Source organism: Electrona antarctica (genome assembly GCF_951216825.1).
Source record: "Electrona antarctica genome assembly, chromosome: 12".
In the NCBI taxonomy this organism is placed as follows: Eukaryota; Metazoa; Chordata; class Actinopteri; order Myctophiformes; family Myctophidae; genus Electrona; species Electrona antarctica.
Window position 1 is genome coordinate 25,390,325 of NC_136793.1, and position 25,513 is coordinate 25,415,837.

The window sequence follows — 25,513 nt, forward strand, 5'->3', positions numbered from 1 at the left end:
AAGCAAAGAGTACACACGCACGCACGCACACACGCACACGCACATGCACACACACACACACACACACACACACACACACACACACACACACACACACACACACACACACACACACACACACACACACACACACACACACTCTCTCTCTCTCTTTCTCTCTCTCTCTATAATGGTTCTATTGCAATGGACACATGCTCAGCATTTTAATGTAGGATTAGCACTGTGCCACTGTGCATGTGGCTGACAGTAATGTAGAGGGGAGGTAAACTCACTGCATATTTCGATAGAAGAAGAGTCGGAGCGGTCCGGGATGAGAGAGGTTTTGGAAACTGCCAGAACTCCACACACAGCGGAATGTCTGCAGGTCCCTGGATATGCAGTCTTTAATATGAGGTTCCGAGGGGGCTGAGAGAAAGACAGATAGAGAGAGGGTGAGCAAGACATAATTGAGAGAAACACATTATTAAAGCTGTTATTTTAAGGCAATATTAGCTTATCAAAACAGACACTTTGACAAGTTAAAAAAAATAAGACACTTTTGCATATGGCAGCTCACAGATAACAATTGTGAACAATTTATGAAAATGTATTTTAACCTCCCCTTACTGGAAGGAATACAAGCACAAATCAAACAATTCACAGTGACAGGAAATCAATAATGTTTCCATACGGTTTATATTTCAGCACGTGTGCATTCCAGTGAGAATTTGTACAGAGATGGCTTTAACAGTCCTAATAATAATGGCTTTTATTTATAATGCAATTTACATTTGGGTAAAGTGCTACAGTAAGCATTTGCATATCATCACACCTCTAAAAAAGATTTAAGAAACAGAAACAAAACATTAAAAACATGAGGGCATAAAGCCTAGAGGTAAAACCAGTGTAGCTAAATATAAAAGGTCTTTAGTCCTCTCTTATAAGAATCAACCGAGTACGGTGCTCTCAGGTCGGCAGGGCGCATATTCCACAGTCGGGAGGTTAGTGTTTGAAGAGCAGAGGTTGCGTCCCGAGGATTGTGGGAAGACTAATTCCTTGAGGTAGAAAGGAGCATTTCCGTGGATGCACTGACGAGTTGACAGTCCTACCTTGTTGTCTATTTTTGTCTCCACCAGGCCGAAGGCATGGGGAGAGAGCATGTTTTGCACTCTGTCCGTGTCCGTCCGTGTGTGTGTCCGTCCGTCCGTTACCAACTAATCTCCGGCACCGTTAACCCGGTCGATGTCAAACTTTGCACACACACTCACTAGATGCCAACGATGAACCTCTGCCAAATTATTTAGATTGGCCTGTTATAGCGCCACCAGGAGGCTGACTTTTGTAAAACACCTTTTTTATATTACTCCTCCAGATTTTGTCCAAAAATCCCACAAATCGTTACACAGTAGTGTCTATAGTCATGTGCTCAAGATCGATCTGTCCGATATTTCGTATTCCATCCTAATTGGCTAACATTGGCTTTCAAAGTTCGCAGGATTGGCCCATTTTGAACAAAAAGCCTCAAATCATGAACGCAGCGTGCAATTTACGTGAAATCTTTCAAGCACCTTCCTACTAGGCTGAGGTATATTCCACCCTTTTCACATTGGTCTGTTATAGTGCCACCAACAGGTGGATTTTTGCAAAACACATTTTTGGAACAAAATGCCTCAAATCATCCAACTGCCATCAAAGGCATAAGAACAAATGACACCCGTTTCACATTGGCCTATTATAGTGCCACCAGGAGGCCAGAACCTGACCTGGCCTGGTGGAGACCTTTATCTAGTTGATTCCTTTTTTTCCCCCTTCCCTTCCCTTCCCATGACCCCCCTCCCCTCTACTTTCTTTCCTTTTACACCTGTAAATCTGTGATGTGACAATAAAGATGATTCTGATTCTAAGAAGAGGAAAGGAGGATTATAGCTATGGTGAGAGACGACATGCAGGTGGCAGGCGTCACCGAGGATGACACAGATGGAACCAGATGATCCGCTGTGGTGACCCCGATGGGAATTAATTAACCAAAAAAAATAAGAAGACAGTCTTCTTTGGCTGGCTGCAAGTACAGTAAATCAGGTGACACATCCTGTTGGGTCCAGCTCATTGTGAGCTGTTTGTTTTCCTCTGACCATAATGGCACAGTTCATTATTGCTGCCAGGAGATCACGTGTTTGGCCCTATGTGTGTCTGTCTTGTCAGTCCGCAGCTAGCCTCGATACCCAGGCTTTCATTTCGTCTGCGCGAAAAATGAAAGCCTGGATTTACGCATGGGCTGCACTGGCCTAAACGTGGGAGTCAACCCTTCCGCGTAGGCGTCGCTTCAAATGATGTGACGTCAGGGCTCTGAGCGGTGTGCACCCCTCAAAATAACACCGTGAGGAAATCATTACCAGTGGAACTTCAGACGAGGCTATGCGAGGAAAATGAGGAGAATGGCTGAAGAACCCACGACACCGTCTAAGAAAAAAACCAACGTGTGCCGACTTTGTGGAAATAACTTTGACAGTCTGTTAGAATGGTATACTCCAGCAATCAGTGATTTCTGCTTCTGGTCGACACAATAACAGTGCTGCACTGGGTGGGGGGGGGACCGGGGCTGACGGACAGATCGGTGAACCAATCAGGGTGTGCGCAAATCTGAGCCGCGGCCCTCCCATCTAGGCCAGAAATGTCTAGCGTCAGCTCAGGCTAGTCCGCAGCTAATATTGCATGATATCAGGCCGATCAGTGCACACTGACAGCAGATCTAGGACCTCAATTCTCTAATATTCTTTTTAAAACTGACTGTATAGGAATTTCCCCTCTATGGGTGCTAAGGAATATGCACACACCAGGCAATGGAATGGAACTAGCGAATTACAAATGTTTCCCCACCAAAAATAAATTTCCATTTTTAAGTGGTGCAACCACTTCATTAAGTAGCTTTGTGTGTGCCTGGCTGCCTGCCTGGCTGCGTGCCTGACTGGCTGGCTGGCTGTGTCTGAGCATGAAAATAGCATTTGGTTGGTTTTCAAAACCAAGTGTCACTGTTGTGCAGCCTAACACACACATACATATTAACTGTATATTTGATGATTTCAGGTGTATCAGTACAGTACAGTACAGTACAGTACAGTACAGTACAGTACAGTACAGTACAGTACAGTACAGTACAGTACAGTACAGTACAGTACAGTACAGTACAGTAGAGGGACCCCCTGGAGACCCCCACACGGTAACTCTGTCATTTCTCGACCGTTTCGGACGCGGTGCGGCTCGCCGGAACTGGGCCGGCACCCTGGGCGCGTTCCTGCAGGTCTGGAAGTTCCGGGGACCCCCCGGGGACCCCCACACGGAGTTGCACCACTTACTTCCCATGGGTGTGATTTTATTTAAGTGTCTGATGAGAAAGTATTTGTAATTTGTAAAATTATTCTTGAATGTACAAATTTACATTCCTGCTAATTCGTTTTCCAGTAGGAGTTATTTAAGTGACTGCACACAGGGGATACGGAAGTGGGGAAATGACCGGATATCCGTCTTATTAATTACAACTCATTTTGAACTTCTGAATTACAGACACGTAGGCGGAAGCATTTGGAACCTGCAGGAGTCAACACTTCTGTCTTCAGAGACTATTGCATCTATAAAACTAAAATGCCAGGACTCACGCTCAGTTGCTTTTCACTTAATCTTTTTTGCCTTTCCACTCTATCCCTCTCTGTTCATCATGCAGAGTACAGAGGATGCACAAAGAATTGTTATCACTGAAGCCCTATTTCAAATATAGCTAAACTAGCACATCCATAACGTGTTGTATTGTGTGCCTGTGCGGATTACAATCATGCATGGCATACCCAACATTTGGGGCACCAGTTTGAAAGTGTCTAATGAATGTATGGTTGCAGACAAGAAAACACTTAACACTATAACTAGTAGAGGTTATATGCGAATGCTACGTGGTGGTTGCCATCCCCTAGGACCCCAAATGATGTCCTTACTCTCGGCCTCCACTATACCTTGGTCACGGCCTGGCTAAGCGTCTGCTAAATGCTTAATTGTAAATTGTAATTGTATGTACCCCTCCACTCCGCAACACGCACGCACGCACGCACGCACGCACGCACGCACGCACGCACGCAGGCAGGCAGGCAGGCAGGCAGGCAGGCAGGCAGGCAGGCAGGCACGCACGCACACACACACACACACACACACACACACACACACACACACACACTACTTCTACTCTCTCTCTCCTACTCAGAGCAGATTCTCATCTAGTTGAGAGACCGGGGATTTGGTGCAACCATAAATAAGCAGCTGAAGGTAACATTGATTTCTATTCCGCCCCCTTCCCCCTCATCCTCCTTGGCTGTGGAATCAATCACACGTGGACCACAAACATAAGCACACTTCACAGCTCACCTCACACGGCACTGTATACATACTAACTACGCACAAAGAATGATACAAAAATATCCAATTTCCTTTTAGTCACAATGCGACTGCATACATATACACCATGCGCAACAAATAAACATGCACAGTCACACACACATGTACAAAACAATTTGCCTTTTATGAACACAGACAATGCCACCCGATCGGTGGTCTTTAAAGTGCCCATTCTCACTTTGTGATGTTAACCATTTTCAAACTGGCATATCTATTTTGGGCATGTCATTATAGTCATTTTCTGGTTTTACAAAATTGCGCAAATAGCCGATCTACGAGTTCACAACGCGTCCTGACGCCACACGTTGTGTGAGCTTACAGTTCGGTGCCTCCCACCCTTCATCTCCCACAGCTTTGCTTGTTCAGCTCTCTCTCCCGTCCAACAAATTCCAGCTGCCTGCCACCATCAAACGATTTGCCGCAGACCTGGGATGGATCTGGACAGTAACCACACACTGCAAAATCCAATCCTGCAGAGCCTTTAACTCAGAACTCCATTAACAATCAGGATTTTACAGTGTACCACAGACAATCACAGAGAAATAATTAACCACAACCATACTCTGGGTATGTAGGCAAACATTTGGCAAAAATAGCATATCTAAAAGTACACTGAGAGGAGCATGTAGATGTCTTGCTCGCAATCTCAGTATCTCAGTATTCTCTGTGTGTGTGAAACACAGGCATCAGTGTGAGACCTTGTCAATAGGTCATTTCATCAAGAACGTCATGCACTTTTGTGTGTCATAGGCCATTGATTTAGTCCATTTCCTTTTTATTGACTTACTCCAATCCTGAAGGCAAGTATGCTAATCTCCATAGTTTTTAAGCATTTCTCCCATCTTAGCCCCTATATCTATTGTTAGTGGCATGGTGCTTTTTATGAATTTCACGAGCTTAGCGTCGGCTGGCTGGAAGTGCCCCATATCAAAAACATCAACATCATAGCTTTTTTGTTAATGTATTTTCACCAGTTAGGTTTAGACTTAACTGAGCAGGTTGAGCTAGATAGCAGCCCAGCAGTTTTGCTAAAGAGCTTCATTGATAAAGGTCAGCATTTTTTTATGCTTCATTCTCAGTTGTTTCAAATGCCACTAACTCTGGATGGCTTATTCTGCAGCTGAAGCCAAAGTGTGTCAATAGGCAGAAACACCTAATTCTCAGCCCTGCCTCTATCTCTCACTCTCTCCCTCACCCTTCTATAGAACATGCTTAAACAAAGTCCTATAGAGCAGATCAGAATAAACAAACGTGTTTAGCGGTATGTCCAGAGAATGTCTATGGATATCTACACAATATCAGAATAAAGTGTCCAGAACTTCATCTATGTCAACTAGTTTGTCAACCCTGTGGATATTTAGAACAAAGTAACATACTGTATTTTGAATAGTCAATAACAATATCATAAGTGCCCTTTTCCAGAAATAAGGTGAATGAATAGTACTGCTCTAATGAGATAAAGCCAAACCAAAGCGTTATTAGACCCCATCTTGTTTCTGAATACAGAACAGTAATAATAAAGCTTTCTAATAGGTAAACACTGCGGCCACAATGTAAGATAAACTGCTTCACAAGCTGTATGGTTTAGAACTGGTTTAAGCTCCTGCAAGTGCAGTAAAGTGGCTTCGAGGTACTCTCCCTATAGAAGCTGTCAATGTTGTCATAGGGCCTTTCTTAATTCACACTTTGAAATGGTCGCTGGGAAAAGTATAAATTAAGCCCCACCCTAAACTCATTATACTGTGCCTAAATTGATGAGAAACAGAATCCTGCCTGTACCTGCCAAATGCCAGGAGAGAAACAGACAACCTTGATGAAAGCCATGTAGTGTATTAAGCAGTAATGTGACTGCCCTCCAGGGTCGTGGGAAAAAAAACATTTGCACCTTCAAGGAGTGATCTCTTAATTAAGCAGGAGGCTGCACAATTAATACAAATAAATATGGAACATTGTCGTTTTACAATAATATAAAATAAATGGTAAATGAATAAATGGACTGAATTTATGGTGCTTTTTCTAGTCTTCCGACCCGAAAACGTCTGACATAAAGATAGCCTGATGAAGGTCTTATAGAGCAAAAAGTTGTGATTTCCCATTAAAGCCTTTAACTGCTTTTGAAGACAGTGTGCGGGAGTGTTTTTCAGACATGATGTCATGTTGCAGCCTGACTAGTCTTATTCATGCCCCCCCCTGACTAGTCTTATTCATGCCCCCCCCCCTGACTAGTCTTATTCATGCCCCCCCCTGACTAGTCTTATTCATGCCCCCCCCCCCTGACTAGTCTTATTCATGCCCCCCCCTGACTAGTCTTATTCATGCCCCCCCTGACTAGTCTTATTCATGCCCCCCCCTGACTAGTCTTATTCATGCCCCCCCTGACTAGTCTTATTCATGCCCCCCCCCCTGACTAGTCTTATTCATGCCCCCCCCCCCCTGACTAGTCTTATTCATGCCCCCCCCCCCTGACTAGTCTTATTCATGCCCCCCCCCCCTGACTAGTCTTATTCATGCCCCCCCCCCCTGACTAGTCTTATTCATGCCCCCCCTGACTAGTCTTATTCATGCCCCCCCCCCTGACTAGTCTTATTCATGCCCCCCCTGACTAGTCTTATTCATGCCCCCCCCTGACTAGTCTTATTCATGCCCCCCCCCCCCCCCCCCCCTGACTAGTCTTATTCATGCCCCCCCCCTGACTAGTCTTATTCATTCCCCCCCCCCCCTTTTCAGCATGAACATATTTTATTCCATAATAAAGCAAGGGAGTTTATAACCAATCAGGCTCTCAGAGACACAATAAAATCACAGGTCATTGCGTACCATTTGAACAAATATATATGATTTTAATGAACAACAAAGGCATTAAGAAATTAAGATTTTCCCACCAGTAATCATAATGATCTATGCTAAATAATCAGTATTATCCTTTTCGGCATAATCATGCAGCCCTAATCCCAGTTTGTGCGTTGTGTGCACATTATCATCAATGAGTGTGTGCATTTGTGTGTGCATGGTTGTTTCCGGCTGTGTTTTGCGTCTACCTTTAACCTGCCTGAGCTGTGTGTGTGCGTGCGTGCGTGCGTGCGTGCGTGTGTGTGTGTGTGCATGCGTGTATGCGTGCACCTGTGTAACCTGTCATGTGCACAGGCACGTGTGATGTGATGTGTGTGTGTGGTCCTGGTGCTGAAAAACAGCTCCGAGGTTCACTTCCTCTCTACATCGGCCCTCATGGCGTAGCTAGGAAACAGCCTGTGTCCGTCTGCCGAGACAGCAGCTTTAGCCATTAGGCTTTAAAAATCCACAAAAAAGCCTAAATAAACGCTCTAAATGCTCTCTCCCACCCACCCAGCAAGCTGCTCAATGGGGAGCTAAAAGGTAGGAGGAAAAGAGCAATCAGGCTTCATCAGTAGCCATATTGCTAAATGCCTGACTTGTGCTGAAGAGAAGAAGGGATATCTGGCCTGTGACGCTGTCGCCACAAATGACCACCTTTTCCAGCTCATTTGTACATGCAAGAACTCAACACTAGCAGGCTAACACATCAAAAGACTGTCAGGGAGTCCGTATTAAATAATTACTCAGTAATGCCAACCCCCATTTAAGACCATTTGGTTGCATTTGTACACTCTCATAGTTACAAATGGATACGTTAACACCACCCATGTGCGTGTGTGCTTGTGCGTGTGTGTGTGTGTGTGCATACACAGATGTGAAAACAGGATGTACTGCTGCTTCATGCCATAAAATCGAATGGTGAAATTCATTGTATTAATAAATATAACAGTCTTTATTCTCATGCCAAGGTGGTGTGCATGTCCATTCATTGGTCCATAAGTAAACATTAGGAGGATGAAGGGTTACTGTATACGCAAGGCTTTAGGCTAGATGAGTCATTATCTAATTAGTAACAGGTAAATCAAAAAGTTTCTGTTCTCACTGGATCTGCCCTAATGTTCATACAGTAGCAGCTATAGCAGAGAGTTTTCAAATTTCACTCATTACAAATTGATACATTAACACTGAAGATTTTACGATGTGGGTGTACTACTTTTATCTTAAATACATTATACTCTCTCTCCACTGCTACTTTTGGCCCTGTCTCTCTCTATCTCTCTTTCTTTCTCTCTTGCACATACACACGCACGCATGCACACACGCGTGTACACAGCTACACGCGCACACATGCACGACCCAACGTGTTTCTCTATCATGTTGTTATAAAGCAATTGATTTGATTGCTCTATGCTGTTAAATGACACATAGCAAGCACAGAGGGACTTGTTGTTCCACGGTCTGTCAATTCATAAGCACAGGTAATGTTCTGGCTGTCAATAGCACCAGCACAATTACACGGCACTCAAAACAGAATGTGAACCATAATCCTGTGGTTTGAGTAACAGAGAGACAGGGACATAGGGAAGCATAATAGGAAGGAAGGAACATATATATAACAGTATAGGCACACCCCCCTCCAAAAAAAGAAAAGAAAATGAAAAGTACCACACATTGTCTCTCTGCAACACCTTGAAACCAGCTGAGGCACCGTGCGTTGTCTGTCTACAACAGAAATGTGTCTTCCACAGGCAACGTGTCCATGGTGACATAGGTGACACAGAGGGGGGAGAGAGAGAGAGAGGGAGAGAGAGAGCTATTTCCTTTTAATTCCACAATTCTTTCCACACAGACTTCTGTTGGGCTACTAGCTATGGAGTGTACATTTGTATTTCACACTGAGACAAGCTGAATGCAGCGCTGGTATGTTGAGTTGGGTGTAGCTGTGTGACATTCTGTAACGGGGTTAAAGGTTAGGAAGAAGAAAGAAGGTAAGAAACCGCAACAAGATACTGAGATAAGAGGGGCATGCAAACAAGTGACATACACACGCACATTTTCATGTGTACACACGTTCACCGACGCATGCACGACGCATGCATACACACAGAAATGGCAATTACCTTGCCACCCAGTTGAGGGCTTCATAACCTTGCGGTACTCACCTCCCAGCTGAAAAACTGACTGTACGGACCCTGCCTGCCCTCAGTTCAGTGCTATGGAATATGGCTCCTGTGTGGTCTCATTAAGGTTCAGACAGAGTATTAGGCTGGCTACAGTGTATCCCGCCAGTTCTCTTCCCATGCTGTAGCTTTGATGTGTGATGGATGTGAACTTGGCCTGCACGGTAACACAGTGACCCAGTAAGCTTTACAACCAACCTCAGTTGTATATTAGCCCCGGTTAATGAAGCTAATCTCCCCTAATGCCATCACACAGCCCACTGTTATGGCTTAATTATGTCATATTAGCGCCAGGTGAGAGTAAATACAGATGAGTGGGGATGGTTTGGGGGGGTTACAGGAATGGACACATGTATGCACCTGACCTTCACATGCATGCGTGCATGTGCGTGCGTGCGTGCGTGCGTGCGTGCGTGTGTGTGTGTGTTTTGGAAGTGGCATGTACATTTGACCACAGTCTGGAAGAGGCATTCCTTACCAAGGTGCTTAAGTACCAGTGTCTTAAGGATGCTATTATACAACTTGGCTACAGATGTAAACTACTTGTGTAATGTCCATAAATCAGTCGTGAGGGGCCTGCAGATTGCAGGCATGCCCAAGCCAAGAGCTAAGGCATCGGCAAAATTCTGTTCAGTGTCTGCAATAATTGGCAGTCGCCATATATGGAGAAGGCGATGCTTTCTGTACCCGTGATATGTATCCTGAAGCACTTGTTGTAGAGCTTTTTTTTCCAAGTTTGTGCATCCACTATTGTTTGTGCTCAAGAAATTTCTTGTAAAATGTGAATGCAAATAAAGATGTTAAATGTGTGTGTGTATGTGTGTGTGTATGTGTGTGTGTGTGTGTGTGTGTGTGTGTGTGTGTGTGTGTGTGTGTGTGCGCGCGACTGTGTGTGTGTGTGTGTGTGTGTGTGTGTGTGTGTGCAAAGTGAAAACTCAATCTTTCACTTTCTGTCTTTTTATCTGTTTCACCTATGAAACTTGACATAAAGTCCACAGTGTTACTTTATTTGTAACTCAGAAGAGTGCAAAAATGTAACCAAATGGACCCTTAAGGGTGCGTTTGAACACTCTCAGACACATTATTTTACTGTGTAGGCCCCAGGAGCAGTTTGGTAGTGTGTCAGAAGGTTTCACACGGCCAAGCCAGTAGTGATTTGAACTTGTGACCTTTCATACGACGTGTTATGGGTGACAGTTCAGTGTGAGCCCAGAATGACTCTGCAGCTGTTGCAGAGTCGCGCTACTACACCGTAAAACCCTCAGTGTTCATTTATCCATGTGTCACTCTGAGAGAGTTTAATGTAACCAAAGAGTTAAATGAACGCCTGAGGATTTTACAGTGCACCCTACTTATACTGTTACACACAGACCTTTGCCTTGCTTCTTCACCCCTCACACATGTACAGTTGGAGGCCATCGATATTGTTCTTTTTGCTGAGGTTTGCGTGATCTGCGCAAAAGGACAGTTAACCCATTTTGGGCGGGAACCCCTTTTGGTGTTTTAAACATTATGTTATAATTTAGCTATTGAAAAATAGCAGATCTACAAGCTCATAGCGCGCCACCGAGTGGCGCGCTACGAGCTTGTAGGTCTGCTATTTTTGAAAAATAGTGAAAATATTTATTTCAGAAAACTGGAGGATTTATAAGGATTTTTTAAAATGTTGAGGTCAGGCCTAAATGGGTCAAATGATAAGGGACAATATCGGTGGCACCCAACTGTACACAACGTCGCAACCTACACCCAGAATCCTCACTCCGGTCTGCATATCTTCTTGCCATCTCTAATTTAATCACACTATTCCCAATATTCGTTTTCTAGCTTCAAATATACTTTCCAAACTCTGTCTAACTTCGCCCTATCCCACATTTGTCCTGAGCGTGCTGCACACGGCGTACTACGTACACACAACAACAGCAACACACCAAAAGTGGTTCTCTCTTTGACGAAGATGTAATTGTAGCGTGTGCAATGCACGGCCGACCAGGCCACACCTACAGCCTGTATGTGTGGTTACCACTGGTTACGGCAGTGGGTCTCAATTAGCTGGATTGATGCTGAGGTCTGTAATGAGACAGACAGAGAGGGAGTAATCAGTCTTATTTATACTCTGTTGCATGCTGGTGGCACGCACGGAAATAGCCGATCTACAAACTCACAACGTGCTGCAATGAGATACGTTGTGAGCTTGTATTTCTGTTATTTTCAGCACGCGAAAAGGAAGACAGAGAGAGACAGCAAGACAGACAGAGTGAGCAAAAGACAGAACAGGGAGACCAGGAATCAGAAAGACAAACGAGGAACATAGACTATAATCACTCTGGTAAGCCCTTAAACACAGAGGAGCACTTCCAAAAGTCTCCTCTCTAATTGTGAAGTGGTTGGATCTCTAGAAGAAAACCTTTTTTTACAAGAAACTACAAAACACATCCAAGTCTACCAGGAAGCCTCTTAGGTTAACCCAAGAGGAACTAAAAGGGCTCTACCCAAACAAAACAAGGCACGACATAAAGTAATCACTCCTGAGTTCTACCTTAAACACTCAACAAGCCTTCTGGCAGTAGCACGCAAGATTGTTGTGGGTAAAAGTGTAAATAAAGTATTTCAAATATAGACACAGGCATGTGGGAAGCACGGAGGTTATACTGTATTGATATGTCTGAGAAACACTGAGACAGTTGCACGCTGTGTGTATTTGCTCACCCTATCAGCAGCTGTTGTTTGTCTACAGATGTTGGACAAAATGAGGGGGAAGATCCGATAGTTGCCAGCCAACTGAACTACTAGTTTTACCTTTACCTTACTTACCCACGGCTATTGACAATTATCTGGGAGATGATCAGTCTTATCATCAGACAATATTTTAAACTCACTCCCATAAAGTTTTTTGCTATGCTGGACAAATGCAAACTCAGTTTTGGTTTAAACAGCTAGGGCAAAGTGCACTGGTTTCAAACCTCTCTGTTTGTTTAAAATGAATCATAAGTAATCGTTTCTGTTGATAACCAGTGCAATATATGCTATGCTAAAAAGAAAATGTCTGTCAGGCATTAAATAACACAATGGAGGACATTTTCATCACTGTAGTTGCATAAACAATCATGCTACGCTAATGAATGTTAACTCTCACTAGAAGTTAGGGCATGTCTATGAGCCAAGTTATTTTCAGCAGAATTCTCATATTCTGCCAAACACTATTACAGCCATTAATTCCTGAAAACATGGGCCAATAACTGAACCACATTCATCTAAATGATCCACTGGTATATACAGCTCAGTTTGCTCTCCCACCCAATGGAAGACCAGTAAATCCACAGACAGAAATTGAAACACAAGATTACGCCAGAATATTAAGGACAAAAGCCACATGTCCGTCTTCTGAACTGCTTTCATTTTCGACCATCAAATGTCCATGTCAGGCTTTAAGTGGAAATAGCCAGTGTACTACGTTACTTATTCCATATGAGCCCATGAAGCTGTGTTACTCAACCTTCAACGCACGCACGCACACATGCACGCACGCAACCACGCACGTACGCACGCACACACACACACGCACGCACGCGCATGTGCGTGTAGAGAAACTTGTGCATAATCCAGAGAAACATAACCGCTAAGCAAAACAATTCATAAATGAGGAGTTGAACAGTTTTATTTTTCTCTTTTTCTTTTTCAAAACATGTACATTTGAACAAAAAGCAGATGTGGTTCAATTTGTGTAAGGATTTTCCTATCTTAGAACAATTTCAAATCAGAACACATTAATTGGCCAACTGTAATGTTGCAGGGCTGCACACTAGATGCAATCCATAGGCTTTCAAAGTTGGCTCCAAGGCCTCCTGAATTTCAAGTCAAATTCAAGTTGAATCACTTTCAAGTTTCAACCTAGTGGCCCTATTTGGGCATTTCATTATTGTCAAAAATGTTCAACATTGTGCAAAACACCTTTCTTTTTAAAAAAAATAGTGAAAATAGTGGACACATGCACACAACAACATTCACAACACGTCACAATGCATTGTGAAATAATAATATAATATAATAATAAAATATATTGCAATCGCGCCAGAGGCTACCAGGCTGTTTGGGGGTCCTTGGAGACTTTGGGACCCCCTGCATTCATGATTCATCCATCAACATGCCAGTTGACAGCACTGACTCAACAGGCTCAGAGAACTCTGCTTTCTGAGAACAATATTGTGCTAAAACAGACGATGCTTGATCCAGACATTGCTCAACTGTGGTCTCTCAGATTGCTCCAAGGCATGTCGAAGCGCTGGTGGTTAATTACATTCAAATGATAAGGTCATCCGTTTAGATTCTTTCCCCTAATTATTTCAAATGGTTCAGTGACAGCTGGATTAACCACCTGTATTGTCTTATCCCTGGACTCTGACACAGAAGCCCACGCCGTATATTTACCCTTCTTCCAAGCCCTATTGATTGCTGGCCTGTTTGACAAGTCAAACCAGGAAAGGGTGCCGTTTGCTCAACGTTGAACTCTCCCACATGAGTCTGAGCAAACACAGGATTCTGCAACTTGTGACTAGAGTTGTTCCGATACGGATACTGGTATCGGGTACTCGGGCCGATACCACCCTCAAGTACTCGGAACAGGCCCCGATACTCTGACCCGAGTACCAAAACATCCAATTGACACTAGGCTGAACGAATGCAACGGGAGCAAGTCTGACCCAACACTGATCTACAGCCGATCTACAAGCATAAATGACAACTACACAAAGTGTAGATCGGAGAACCATCTGCATATATGAGAAAAAGGGGGTAAAATAAGTGGTTACACAAAAATAAAGTACTCGTATCGGTACTTGGTATCGGCGAGTACTAAAAATTAAGTACTTGTACTCGCTCTGAAAAAAATGGTATCGGGACAACTCTACTTGTGACTGACATAAGATTCGATAGCAAATGTCAACAGTGTGCAAAACTGAAATCACCTCTGTTAATGATTGATTGATACGTTTTATGCCAAAGGGCTGACACAGGACGCATGTAGAGCAATTGTTAAAACAATGTTCTGTTTGTGGGGTGTGATTGTGTCTGCCAGGCGATAGCATGGCAAAGACTATGTTTTTGTCCCTGTCCGTCCGTCCGTCCGTCTGTTACCAGCTAATGTGTGGCACATACACATACTCCCTGGATGCCAATTCCGAACCGCTACCCCAAGTTTTCCAGAACGGCCTGTTATAGCCGTACCATAACTTGAGGCAGATTTTTGCAAAACACACTTTTTTATATTACTTAATAAAATATTACTCTATTTTATCCATATCCATACGTCACACAAATCGGTACACAGTATCTCTGTGTCAGGGTGGGGTCATCCTGGACCCCACCCTCTCCTTCCAGTCCCATGTCAACCAAATCACTAAAACTGCCTTCTTTCACCTCCGTAACATTGCCCACCTTCGTCCAAGCCTATCACACACTGCTGCTGAGACACTCATTCATGGCTTCATCACATCCAGGCTCCACTACTGCAATCGCCTCCTATACGGCGTCACCACCAAGGTTCTCAAAACTCTGAAGACGGCCTGCTCACCAGAACCCAATCCAGGGACCACCTGGCCCTCAACAACCAAAACGGCCAAATATAACCCAAAGGGTGCAGAATACTGAAACAGGTTTATATAATAGAACAAACTAGAAAAAGTGCCCTTCTGGGCACAGGTCTCCACCAGGAGGATAGGAGTGTGTGTGTGTGATGTTTGGCAAAATGTTTAGGAGCAATATAAACGTGTGTGTGTGTGTGTGTGTGTGTGTGTGTGTGTGTGTGTGTGTGTGTGTGTGTGTGTGTGTGTGTGTGTGTGTGGCTTGGCCTGTTGTAGCGCCACCATGAGGCTGATTTGAAAACGGTCAAGTGGCATTTCTTCCAAAGCCTAGTGGGAATATGCATGCACAGTTTCACCACAATCGGACGCGGCGTTGAGTAGTTGTGGCGATTTGTACAAAAGGGGTACAAAGCGGGCTACTCCTGAAAAGTTTAGAAGCCAATACATACATATGTCGGCCTCCTGGAGCAGATGTGAAAAATTCCATGCAAAGGTTTTTCCTTGGCCTCTAGGGAGTTGGCATACAAAGTTATCCACAGCTCCGTGCAGTTAGAGGTAAAAACACTTTTCGGCCAGTTATAGCGCCACCATGAGGCTAAGTTGAAAATGTTCATGTGGCATTTGTTTCTCGGCCTAGTGGGAATGTGCGTGCACAATTTTACGATGTGTTCATGATTTGCAGCATTTTGTTTGAAACTGAGCACTCCTGCAAACTTTGGAAGCCAATCTTAGCCAATCAGGATGGAGTCTGAGAAATCTGAGAGACCCGTTTCGTTGAATGGCTCTAGAGAGACTGTGTACCAATTTACGTGATGTTTGGACAAAATCTGTAGGTGTACTGTCCAAAAACTTGTTTTGCACAAAGCGGCCTCCTGGTGGCGCTATAACAGACCGTTCTGAAAATTTTGGGGCAGAGGTTCATCGTTGGCATCCAGGGAGTGTGTGTGCAAAATGTGGCATCGACCAGGTTAACGGTGCCGGAGATTAGCTGTTCACAGACGGACGGACACACGGACGGACGGACGGACGGACGGACGGACGGAGTGCAAAACATACTCTCTCCCCATGCCTTCGGCCTGGTGTAGACAATAAGACACAGATGCCTGGTTTGTGGTTGGTTGTGCACTGGGGATGGGGGACCTGTGGGTTCGCTGTGCATCACAATGTGGCTGGCTGTGGGCCTTTGGAATGCTGCCACCACGGAAATAAAAATACATATAATCTAAAGGCATCACAACCTTTCAAGGACCACTGTAGAGCATGCACACTCACAATAACAGTGACCTACCTGATAATGTCACGTCATCACGATCCCCAAGAAATGCTGATCCTCTTGTGGGCAGACAAGCCAGTAAGGAAAGGAGGAATAGGAGGAGGTTGTAACGGCGCAAGGAGACAGTCATGACGCTGCAGGAAGACAGACAGACAAGACAGAAAGAGTGAGACATTTATCAGTAGTTCTGAAAACGCCATATCACTATATTTATAGACGAATCCACAAAGGCGTGTCCTGGGCGTAGGGTTCCAAACCGTCCCGTAAAATATGGGAACGTACCGTACTTGGCAACTAAAATGAACTGATACGGGACGCACTTTGTCCCGAATTTTGTGTAAGAATGACTTTATTTTGGGGATTCTCAGTATCATATCTTAGCAAACATTTCACCAACCATTTCACCCCGTGCCTATCTGGTCCACAACACAAATGGATGCTGTTGACAGCCAAAAATCTTATCTACCTCAGAGTCAGAAAGTTCTAGTAGTGAGGTAGAACTAAAAAAGAAGAAAAACTAAGTGCAGAGCTGAGTGGGAAAAAGATTTGGTGGATTTTTATGAAACAAAAGCTTTGCAGTTTGAAAGAGGATATTCAAGCTTTCCCTACAGCTGCAATGTTGGTGAGTTTAACGTTGTTTAATACAAGCAGATCGCAGATGCAAATTGGATGAGTGGGGAGTCAATGGATGGTATTGCAACTCTAGATTCATCCCATTATAATAAATCTAGAGTTGCAAATGGCAAAGGACTGTGCTGTCATGTGCCAGTTAGCCCTGACAGTGACACAGTTCCTTGTTCATCAAGCAACTCTAGAGCAGTGGTTCCCAAACCTTTTCACGTCAAGGACCCCCAAATTGACACTAATGAGCCTGCAGACCTCCATTTGAAAACCTAATGCCATGGACCCCCATAAGAGAAGATTTTTAAGGCTCTAGCAGTGATTCTCAACCCGTTTAATTTCAAGGACCCTCAGTTTGTCATGCATTAGTCTACAGGTCCCTATTTAATGGCATTTCTACCTATGTTAATTTAACTCTGAGAGTGTACAAATGGAACCAAATAGACCTGCACTCTCAGAGTTACAGACTCATAATGGTCCATTTGGTTCCAAACTATCATTTAGCTGGGGACCCCCTGGAACTCACTCAAGGACCCTTGGGGGTCCCCGGACCCCACTCTGGGAACCACTGGCTTAGGCTAGTAGTAAATGTGAATTTAAACCTGAAGAGTGGGTACTGAGAAGCCTGTATGCTTTGTAAAATGGTCTGAAATAAGGTCAAGTTTATGATTTGAACATTTGACATGTAAAGCTTAATATTTTTTATGCTGTTAAACCTATAAAACCAAGTCCTTATGGCATGAACTATAAGTTGGAAGGGGTAGAGCAAAGTTTTAGGTCAGTGCAAACTGCAGATTCATTCAAGTATTCATGTATACATTCCAAATCATACCTTTACTAACATTTTGATTTATTTTTTTGTCAATTTCATACTGCTAAATGTTCAATGTAATTAAGTACCCCAACACTGATACACCGATACTGATACAATAAGATCAACTAAATCATATTATAATGCAAGTAGATGTAAAAAATAATGCATACTATATAGCACTTTTACACTCTCAAACAGCTCATATACATGTCAATACAGGTCAGGTAGTATTTGATATAATATTATATTACAATTACAATATTACAACTAGAAATATTGTTCCTGAAGAAACAATGTGGGGTCGCTGCAAGCCAAAAGATTGTACTACAAATGCAGTCAAGGTCCCCAAAAAAATGGCACACCAAAATGGTTATTTGAAAATCTGGGAGTTGGCAACCCTACCTGGGCGCTGCCATGAGGTGCACCATTAGGCGCAGCTTTACACCTCAGCACTGATTAGCTATACCTGGCCTCCATGGATTTGTCTATAACAATATCACATTCGCAATATCACTGTTGTCTCCTGGTCCTTTCTTCACCTATCTCTCATCTGTGTGTGTGTGTGTGTGTGTGTGTGTGTGTGTGTGTGTGTGTGTGTGTGTGTGTGTGTGTGTGTGTGTGTGTGTGTGTGTGTGTGTGTGTGTGAGAGAGAGAGCGTGCATGCATGCATGCATGCGTGCGTGCGAGAGCGAAAGAGAGAGCGAGAGCATATGTCCTCCATATACTGTAAGCAGAAATTGTGGCTGCCACTTATTTTCAGCCGGTCTATGTGAAACCTAACATGGGACAGGGTGTAATTAATGACCATGATTATGCTACTGCTACGTTCCTCAGTTGCATGCAGGATACATGTTGCCAAGTGTGTAGTGTACTGTATAGTAAGTTGTGTCATATGTGTGAAGTGTTGCTGAGTGTCTGTTGACATGCACACCAATGCTGTTTATATGCATCGAGGTGGGTTGAAATACATATTTAACTAGAAAAAGTGCCCCTCGGGGCACAGGTCTCCACCAGGGCTGGTCAGGTTGTGGCCTCCTGGTGGCGCTATAATAGGCCAATGTGAAAAGGGTGGGATATATTCCTCAGCCTAGTAGGAACGTCCGTGAAAGATTTCACGTAAATTGCACGCTCTGTTCATGATTTGAGGCTTTTTGTTCAAAACGGGCCAATCCTGCAAACTTTGAAAGCCAATGTTAGCCAATTAGGATATAATCTGAAATATCGGACAGATCCGTCTTGAACACATGACTGTAGAGATAGTGTGTAACGATTTGCAGGATTTTTGGACAGAATCTGGAGGAGTAATATCAAAAATGTGTTTTTCAAATGTCGGCCTCCTGGTGGCGCTATAACAGGCCGTTCTGGAAAATTTGGGGCAGAGGTTCATCGTTGGCATCCAGGGAGTGTGTGCAAAAATTGGCATCGACCAGGTTAACGGTGCTTGGGATTAGCTGTACACAGACGGACAGACACAAGCACACACACACGGACGGAGTGCAAAACATACTCTCTCTCCATGCCTTCGGCCTGGTGGAGACAACTGTATAATGACTTTCGGATGACCCAGTAGGTTACTCTTGTAACTTGCAGGGTCACTGATACTATGAACTATGAAACTATCTATCTATCTGTCTGTCTGTCTGTCTGTCTGTTACTATATTTACCCAGGGTAACTGGACTAAGCATCAGCCCTGCTCATAGAACATTTCATGGTAGTGGTTCAATGCCTTGCTCAAGGGCACTTCAGCGGTGGTAATTTTAACGTGCCGGTCCGGGGATACGAACTGGCGACCTTCCGGTATCAAGACCGCTCCGCAAACCGTTCGGCCACCGCTGCCACAAATCTGCCTGCCTGCCTGCCTGCCTGCCTGCCTCTATCTATCTATCTATCTATCTATCTATCTATCTATCTATCTATCTATCTATCTATCTATCTATCTATCTATCTATCTATCTATCTATCTATCTATCTGGCATAATGACTACATCGTAAAACAATGAAGAAAATAAATGAATAAATAAATAAATAAATAAATAAATAAATAAATAAATAAATGAATGAATGAATGAATGAATGAATGAATGAATGAAGGCTCCTTGTGGTGTCAGGCTCCATTTTGAGAAAAACTAGTTTGGTATGCAAATGTACTCAATGTAGTAATTTATCCTTTTTATAATACTACCCTCCATAAAGCAAATTCAGCCTTGCCACTATGGCCTTTGGGATTTGAAGCATTACTTGCTCTGCCAAAAGCATGATTGCAAGAAGTACGTACAACAACAGAAGCATTTCTCATCAAGGCCTGTTGTCATAGAACAAGGTCACACCCTCTCCTTTGCCAGACAACCTTGTAGAACTAAAATCTCTGACAAAGCTTTAAACACAGAAATGTGGTGACAGCCTCCCAGCTCCCATATCCACATCCTAAAACTAAAATAAGATGACAAATTGTTCCTGGTCACTAAGGTGGTGTTGTTGGACAGGTTCTACCAGTCAAATCCAGCATCTAAATATAGAAACTAATAGCTCACAGCTATTTGGAGGTTGCTCACAACAACCGAGAACTTGAAGAACATTCTTAGGGAAAACTCGCCCTAAGAACCTCTGAGCAGGGGTTTGGAGGTTAGAGACTATACTGTAGGGGGGGCACACAACAATCTTTAAAGGTGATTCAGGATGTCAAAGACAAGATACAATATACTACATTTGTGTTCGTGTACAGTAGGTATAATAAATACTAAAGAGATGCAGGAACTGTTTTCACATCATGTTTTCAAAGGAGCAAAAAGTATGACCAACTGGCATAAGCATCCACTTAAAGCGTCCTTTGGTTTTTAAAAGGCATTATATAAATTCAAGTTATTACAAGTATTACTTTAGCTTGTCACTACTACTGTATAAGAGATCTTGAGATTGTTTTCTTTTCTTTTTCCCTCCCAACAATATTGTGTAATCATCATCATAATTTTTTGACCGCGGTCGAGATCATGGATTTCACAATCCCACGCCAGGCAGTGCCAGGGATACATAGACCTGTGGCAGTGACTTGGTTAAACACTGGGGATACAGTTGCTGACTGTCTTGGTATCATGCCAACTATTCTTGTATCAGTTTCAAACTGTTCCCGTAACCCGTACATTCTGCACTACTGCTGAAGGATTTCCAAAAAATTACTCTTGGGGGGTCGAGGAGAACTGGAGCAGCAGTTCAAAAAGTATGTATAAAGTGGAATTCTAACACACCGAAAATGTTGTCCCAAATGCATGTACTGTATGTAAAAACATTTATTAGAGTGTGTGCAAAATATAAGGCCACTCAGATCAGATGATGAGGAATAAAAATAGCTTATAGAACCCTGGCACACATTTATTAGAGTGTGTGCAAAATATAAGGCCACTCAGATCAGATGATGAGGAATAAAAATAGCTTATAGAACCCTGGCACACAATACAGCACATGCAACACATTACTTCCACAATGACTAGGCCTAAAAGTTATGTTAAACTACATTAGCTTCGCAATTCGCTTAGTGTAATATGGCATCCTTGACATATTCGACAGAACTTTCCTTATAAACTCACATACTCTCCAAGAGTCTGGGCTTTTGCGTCCTGACGTAGTGCGTAGCTCCTAGGGATGCTCCGATCAGGTTTTTTGGGACCGATACCGATCACCGACTGTTTCTCTCATGATCGGCCGATACCGATATGTCCGATACCGATACTGATCTTGTGAAATGTTAAAAAAAAGAATATTTCCAAAATTATAATATGTCAAAACCAACGTCAAAACTGTTCCTGTGTGTGGGGAGGAAGGGGAGAATGTTTAGGCCTGTCACAAAAATGCAAAATGATGTTATACTATATATCTGATTGACATTTATCCCACTTAAATGGTGTAAAAGATCAGTTTCTCCAGATACTATCATGATTTCATCTAAACCCCCTTCTTTAAATCAGTTTCAGTTCTATGCTTCTTATTTTACACTGCTTTCCTCCCAAAGTCGAGCGGTGTGGTCGCCCGACAAAATAATTCAATTAAATAAAGATCTTGTATTTCTATTGAGCGACGTCTTTCAACAAAATTTAAATTAGTTATAACTTGGGAGAAAGATAGGGACAGGGGGAGACGCAGAGCGCTGTGCACGTTCAAGACAGATATATCTCATATAATAAAGACGGTTGCATCCACACTCAAAATGCGCACCTGCCTGGTTGGGCAACCCGGTAGCAAACCTTACCTGCCCGAGCATTTTATTTACCTGCCCCGGGCAGTCGGGCAAGCGTTAGTGTCAACCCCTGGGACCCTTACAGTTCTGTAACTCTGACAAATGGAACCAAAGGATTCCAATAAATCTGTGTGGCCTAATGCATATCAAACTGGGGTCCTTGAAATAATGAATAATATTGGGAATCACTGCCCCACTACTATACAGTATGCAGGGCCAAAGCCCCTCCATTTCAACATGTGACCTCATGTTAATCTCTGTAGAAAGCTCTGCTCTGTTCTCCCCCACTATCAGAGTAAAGTGTCTGTGTGTGAAAGCTCCTCTCTCTCTCTCTCTCTCTCTCTCTAAAATGAATGTTTCCCCTCCATTCCTCTACCTCTCTCAGCCAATCGAGGGCCCCGAAACATGCGGGAAGGCAGGGTAAACCAACCAGGAAAGTGGGAGGTTCGGTACAGACCTCCTAAGGTCCCTTGGTAAACATTTAAATCCTCTGTGGTCAACCCTCCTCCCACTGCCTCTGACCCAACACAGACTGTACAACATGCAACCAGGCAAATCTACACACATGCACGCACATGCAGTACACACACAACACACACACACACACACACACGTGTGGGCGCGCGCCACGCACATGCACGCGAGCACACCAACACACGCATGCACAACACAGCCCAACACACACATACCCACTTGTAACCCCGTTGCCGACACTATCCCTCCCCCAAGTTTCCCTGGGGAGCTGGTTTCTGTTAATCATCTGTGTTTGTGTGAGACAAGTAGGCAGGAGAAGGGGGAGGCTAAGAACGCATGGGCAGTGGCGGAAAGTAACTAAGTACATTTACTCAAGTACTGTACTTATACAATTTTGAGGTATTTGTAGTTTACTTGCGTATTTCCGATTTCCAATACTTTTACTTCTACTCCACTACATTTCAGTCAAATATTGTACTTTTACTCCACTACCATTATTTGAAAACCTTAGTTACTACCGGTAGTTACATTGTAGATTTTAATTATTATTAGAAAACATTCAGTAACCACTTCAATCCTGTATACATTTTGAACTTGTGAAATGGGACTTATTATGATTATGCAAGTACAAATTTTGGTACTTTAAGTAAATTTTGATATCAATACTTTAGTACTTTTACTCAAGTAATTTTTGATGACCATACTTTTACTTGTAACGTAGTAGTTCTACATTGCAGTATTGATACTTTTACTTAAGTAAAAATGGCGAGTACTTTTTCCACCACTGAGAACGGATGGGGTGATGGTATGAGGGTGGAGTGAAGTGAACAGAAGGTTAGGGGGTAGAAGGTCAGTTGGTCTCGTTGTGTTAGCCCCTTCCATGGCCTCCGAGGCACGCTCGCGTGCGCATGCGCACATGCACACATGGTAATGTGGCAAAGCCAAGTTTAGTTTTAGATTCTTCCAAAAGTAAAGAAGGAAGAGTCAGCAAGGTTAAATTAATCTCAGGAAATCCCAGGAGAGATATATTTTGGAAATGTAAACATGCAGCATTCATGAGCTGTCTTAACCACTTTCAACCTGGCATTCTTTTTGAAAATCAGCGACTTTGGATTTACTTACGGGGAGGGGTTTTTTGCGCGGAGGTTTTCTCTGCTTTGTAAAAGCAAGTAGGCTACTCCAGTACTTTAACTTAAATCCAAATTTGACAGAGGAACTTTCACTTGTAGTTGAGTAATATTTGACCAGAAGTATCTATACTTTGACTCAAGTACTGGGGTTGATTACTTAATGTGTATTGAACCATGGATTTGCAAAATCTGTAAGAGCAATATAAAAAAAAGCAAAAATTGGCCTCCTGGTGGCGCTATAAAAGGCCCATGTGAAAAAGCCTAGTCAAGTGTGAATGTGCTTGCAAAGTTCAAGGTTCAAGGTTCAAGTTTATTGTCAACAATACCAGTTACAGGGTAAAAGGCACGTGAAATTCATTGTGCGTTAAAAGACCATACAACAGCTACAGTCTAGTGTCAAATAATCTGTATAAAGAACTAAGTGCAGGTTAAAACTAACATCTCTAAAGTACACAACTACTGAAAGTGCGAGATCTCAGGTGCAAAAATGCAGAAGGCCTTAGACATATGGCCATATAGTCCGGGCCTTGTAGTGTTCAGTGTCTGTTCATGAGTCTGATGGCGGAGAAGAAGAACGTGTTCCATAGTCTCTGTGTGCGGCTGGCGAGGCTGAGGAACCGGTTGCCTGGCCGTGGCCGCCTAGATGGCTCAAACAGGCTGTTGCTGGGATGATGCACATCTTTAACAATCCGTTTCGCCTTGGCCACGCATCGGCTTTCGTATATTCCCTGGAGGGAGGGAAGCTCACCTCCAATGATACGCTGGGCACACGACAATGGCACGTTGCCTCATGATTTGAGGCACTCCTGCAAACTTTGGACACCAATCTTAGCCAATCAGGATGGAATATGACAAATAATAATGTGTATAGTGTACCGATTTGTGTGATGTTTGGACAAAATCTGTTGGAAATTGGAATAATATCGAAAAATGTGTTTTGCTAAATGGGCAATGTGAAACATTTGGGGCAGAGGTTCTGCTCTGGCATCCAGGGAGTGTGTTCGACGTTGATTGGTCCAACGGTGCCGGAGATTATCCTGGACTAGTCCTTTAACCCATGCTATATTTTTGAGGTGGCAGACTTTGTGATGTGGCTGTTTAGGTGTGAGTCCATGACTACCTCCAAAAACTATTACTTCAGTTTTGTCTTCGTTAAATTGAAGACATTTGTTCAATGCATTTTGTATTGGACAATATAGTCATCTGGTGATGTGATTATGTAGATTTGTGTATCGTCTGCATAACTATGCCAGTTTATTTTGTTGTTTTCCATAATCTGAGCTAGTGGGGGGATGTAGATATTGAACAGATCCTCAAATCAGATGTGTAATTACTAGCGATAGATACAAAATATGTTCTCTAAATATGATTCAACAGGGTCCTGATTCAACACTACCTGACTGGTGCATTCATGTAAATTATGCGGATGAGATTTGACACATGAACCAGAATGGCCGAATATACGACTTAGTTCTGATGTCATCGCCTGGTTACAGGACGCAGGTGCCATCACGTGCTTGTGGATGCCATCACGGGCTCATGAAAGCAGGCACGCAGAGAAGCATGAATGAACCAAGCCTTAGTTTAATAGGATAAGGATGGATTCCTACGTTGAGTACCACGACTACTACACCCCTAGAGCTTTGACAAATTCCACAGGGCAGATCATGGAGTGGGGGCCCTGTGAAGAAAATGCCCTACGTACAAGATGTCCTTAGTCAGACTCCTCACCTGTCTCACCATGTACAAATCCTTATTATAGTAGGTAGAAAAAACTAATATAATTTTGTCAGGATGGCCGAGAAATCCACGGACGGCTTCGAAATCAGTGGTAATTTCCGTGATGGTGGAATCGCGGATTCCTGGGTGGGCTAGTTACTGAGAATTCTGCAGGCTTATGGATTATGGCCTGTAGCATTACAGCCTGTCTTCCTGAAGATGCACATGAATGCATTCACACGCATTCCA

At 43.4% G+C, this 25,513-nt stretch overlaps 1 protein-coding gene across 1 annotated transcript in view; it reads right to left on the minus strand.

Moving 5' to 3' along the window:
* Nucleotides 1-25,513, minus strand: part of ghra (growth hormone receptor a) — a 44,640-nt gene that overhangs the window by 12,421 nt on the left and 6,706 nt on the right. The window contains exons 2-3 of the mRNA XM_079517244.1: nucleotides 16,293-16,411; nucleotides 273-405 (exon numbers count right to left, since the gene is read on the minus strand). Of these exons, the coding sequence (XP_079373370.1) occupies nucleotides 273-405; nucleotides 16,293-16,407 (248 nt within the window). The 5' untranslated portion in view covers nucleotides 16,408-16,411. The remainder of the gene's footprint in view (nucleotides 1-272; nucleotides 406-16,292; nucleotides 16,412-25,513) is intronic.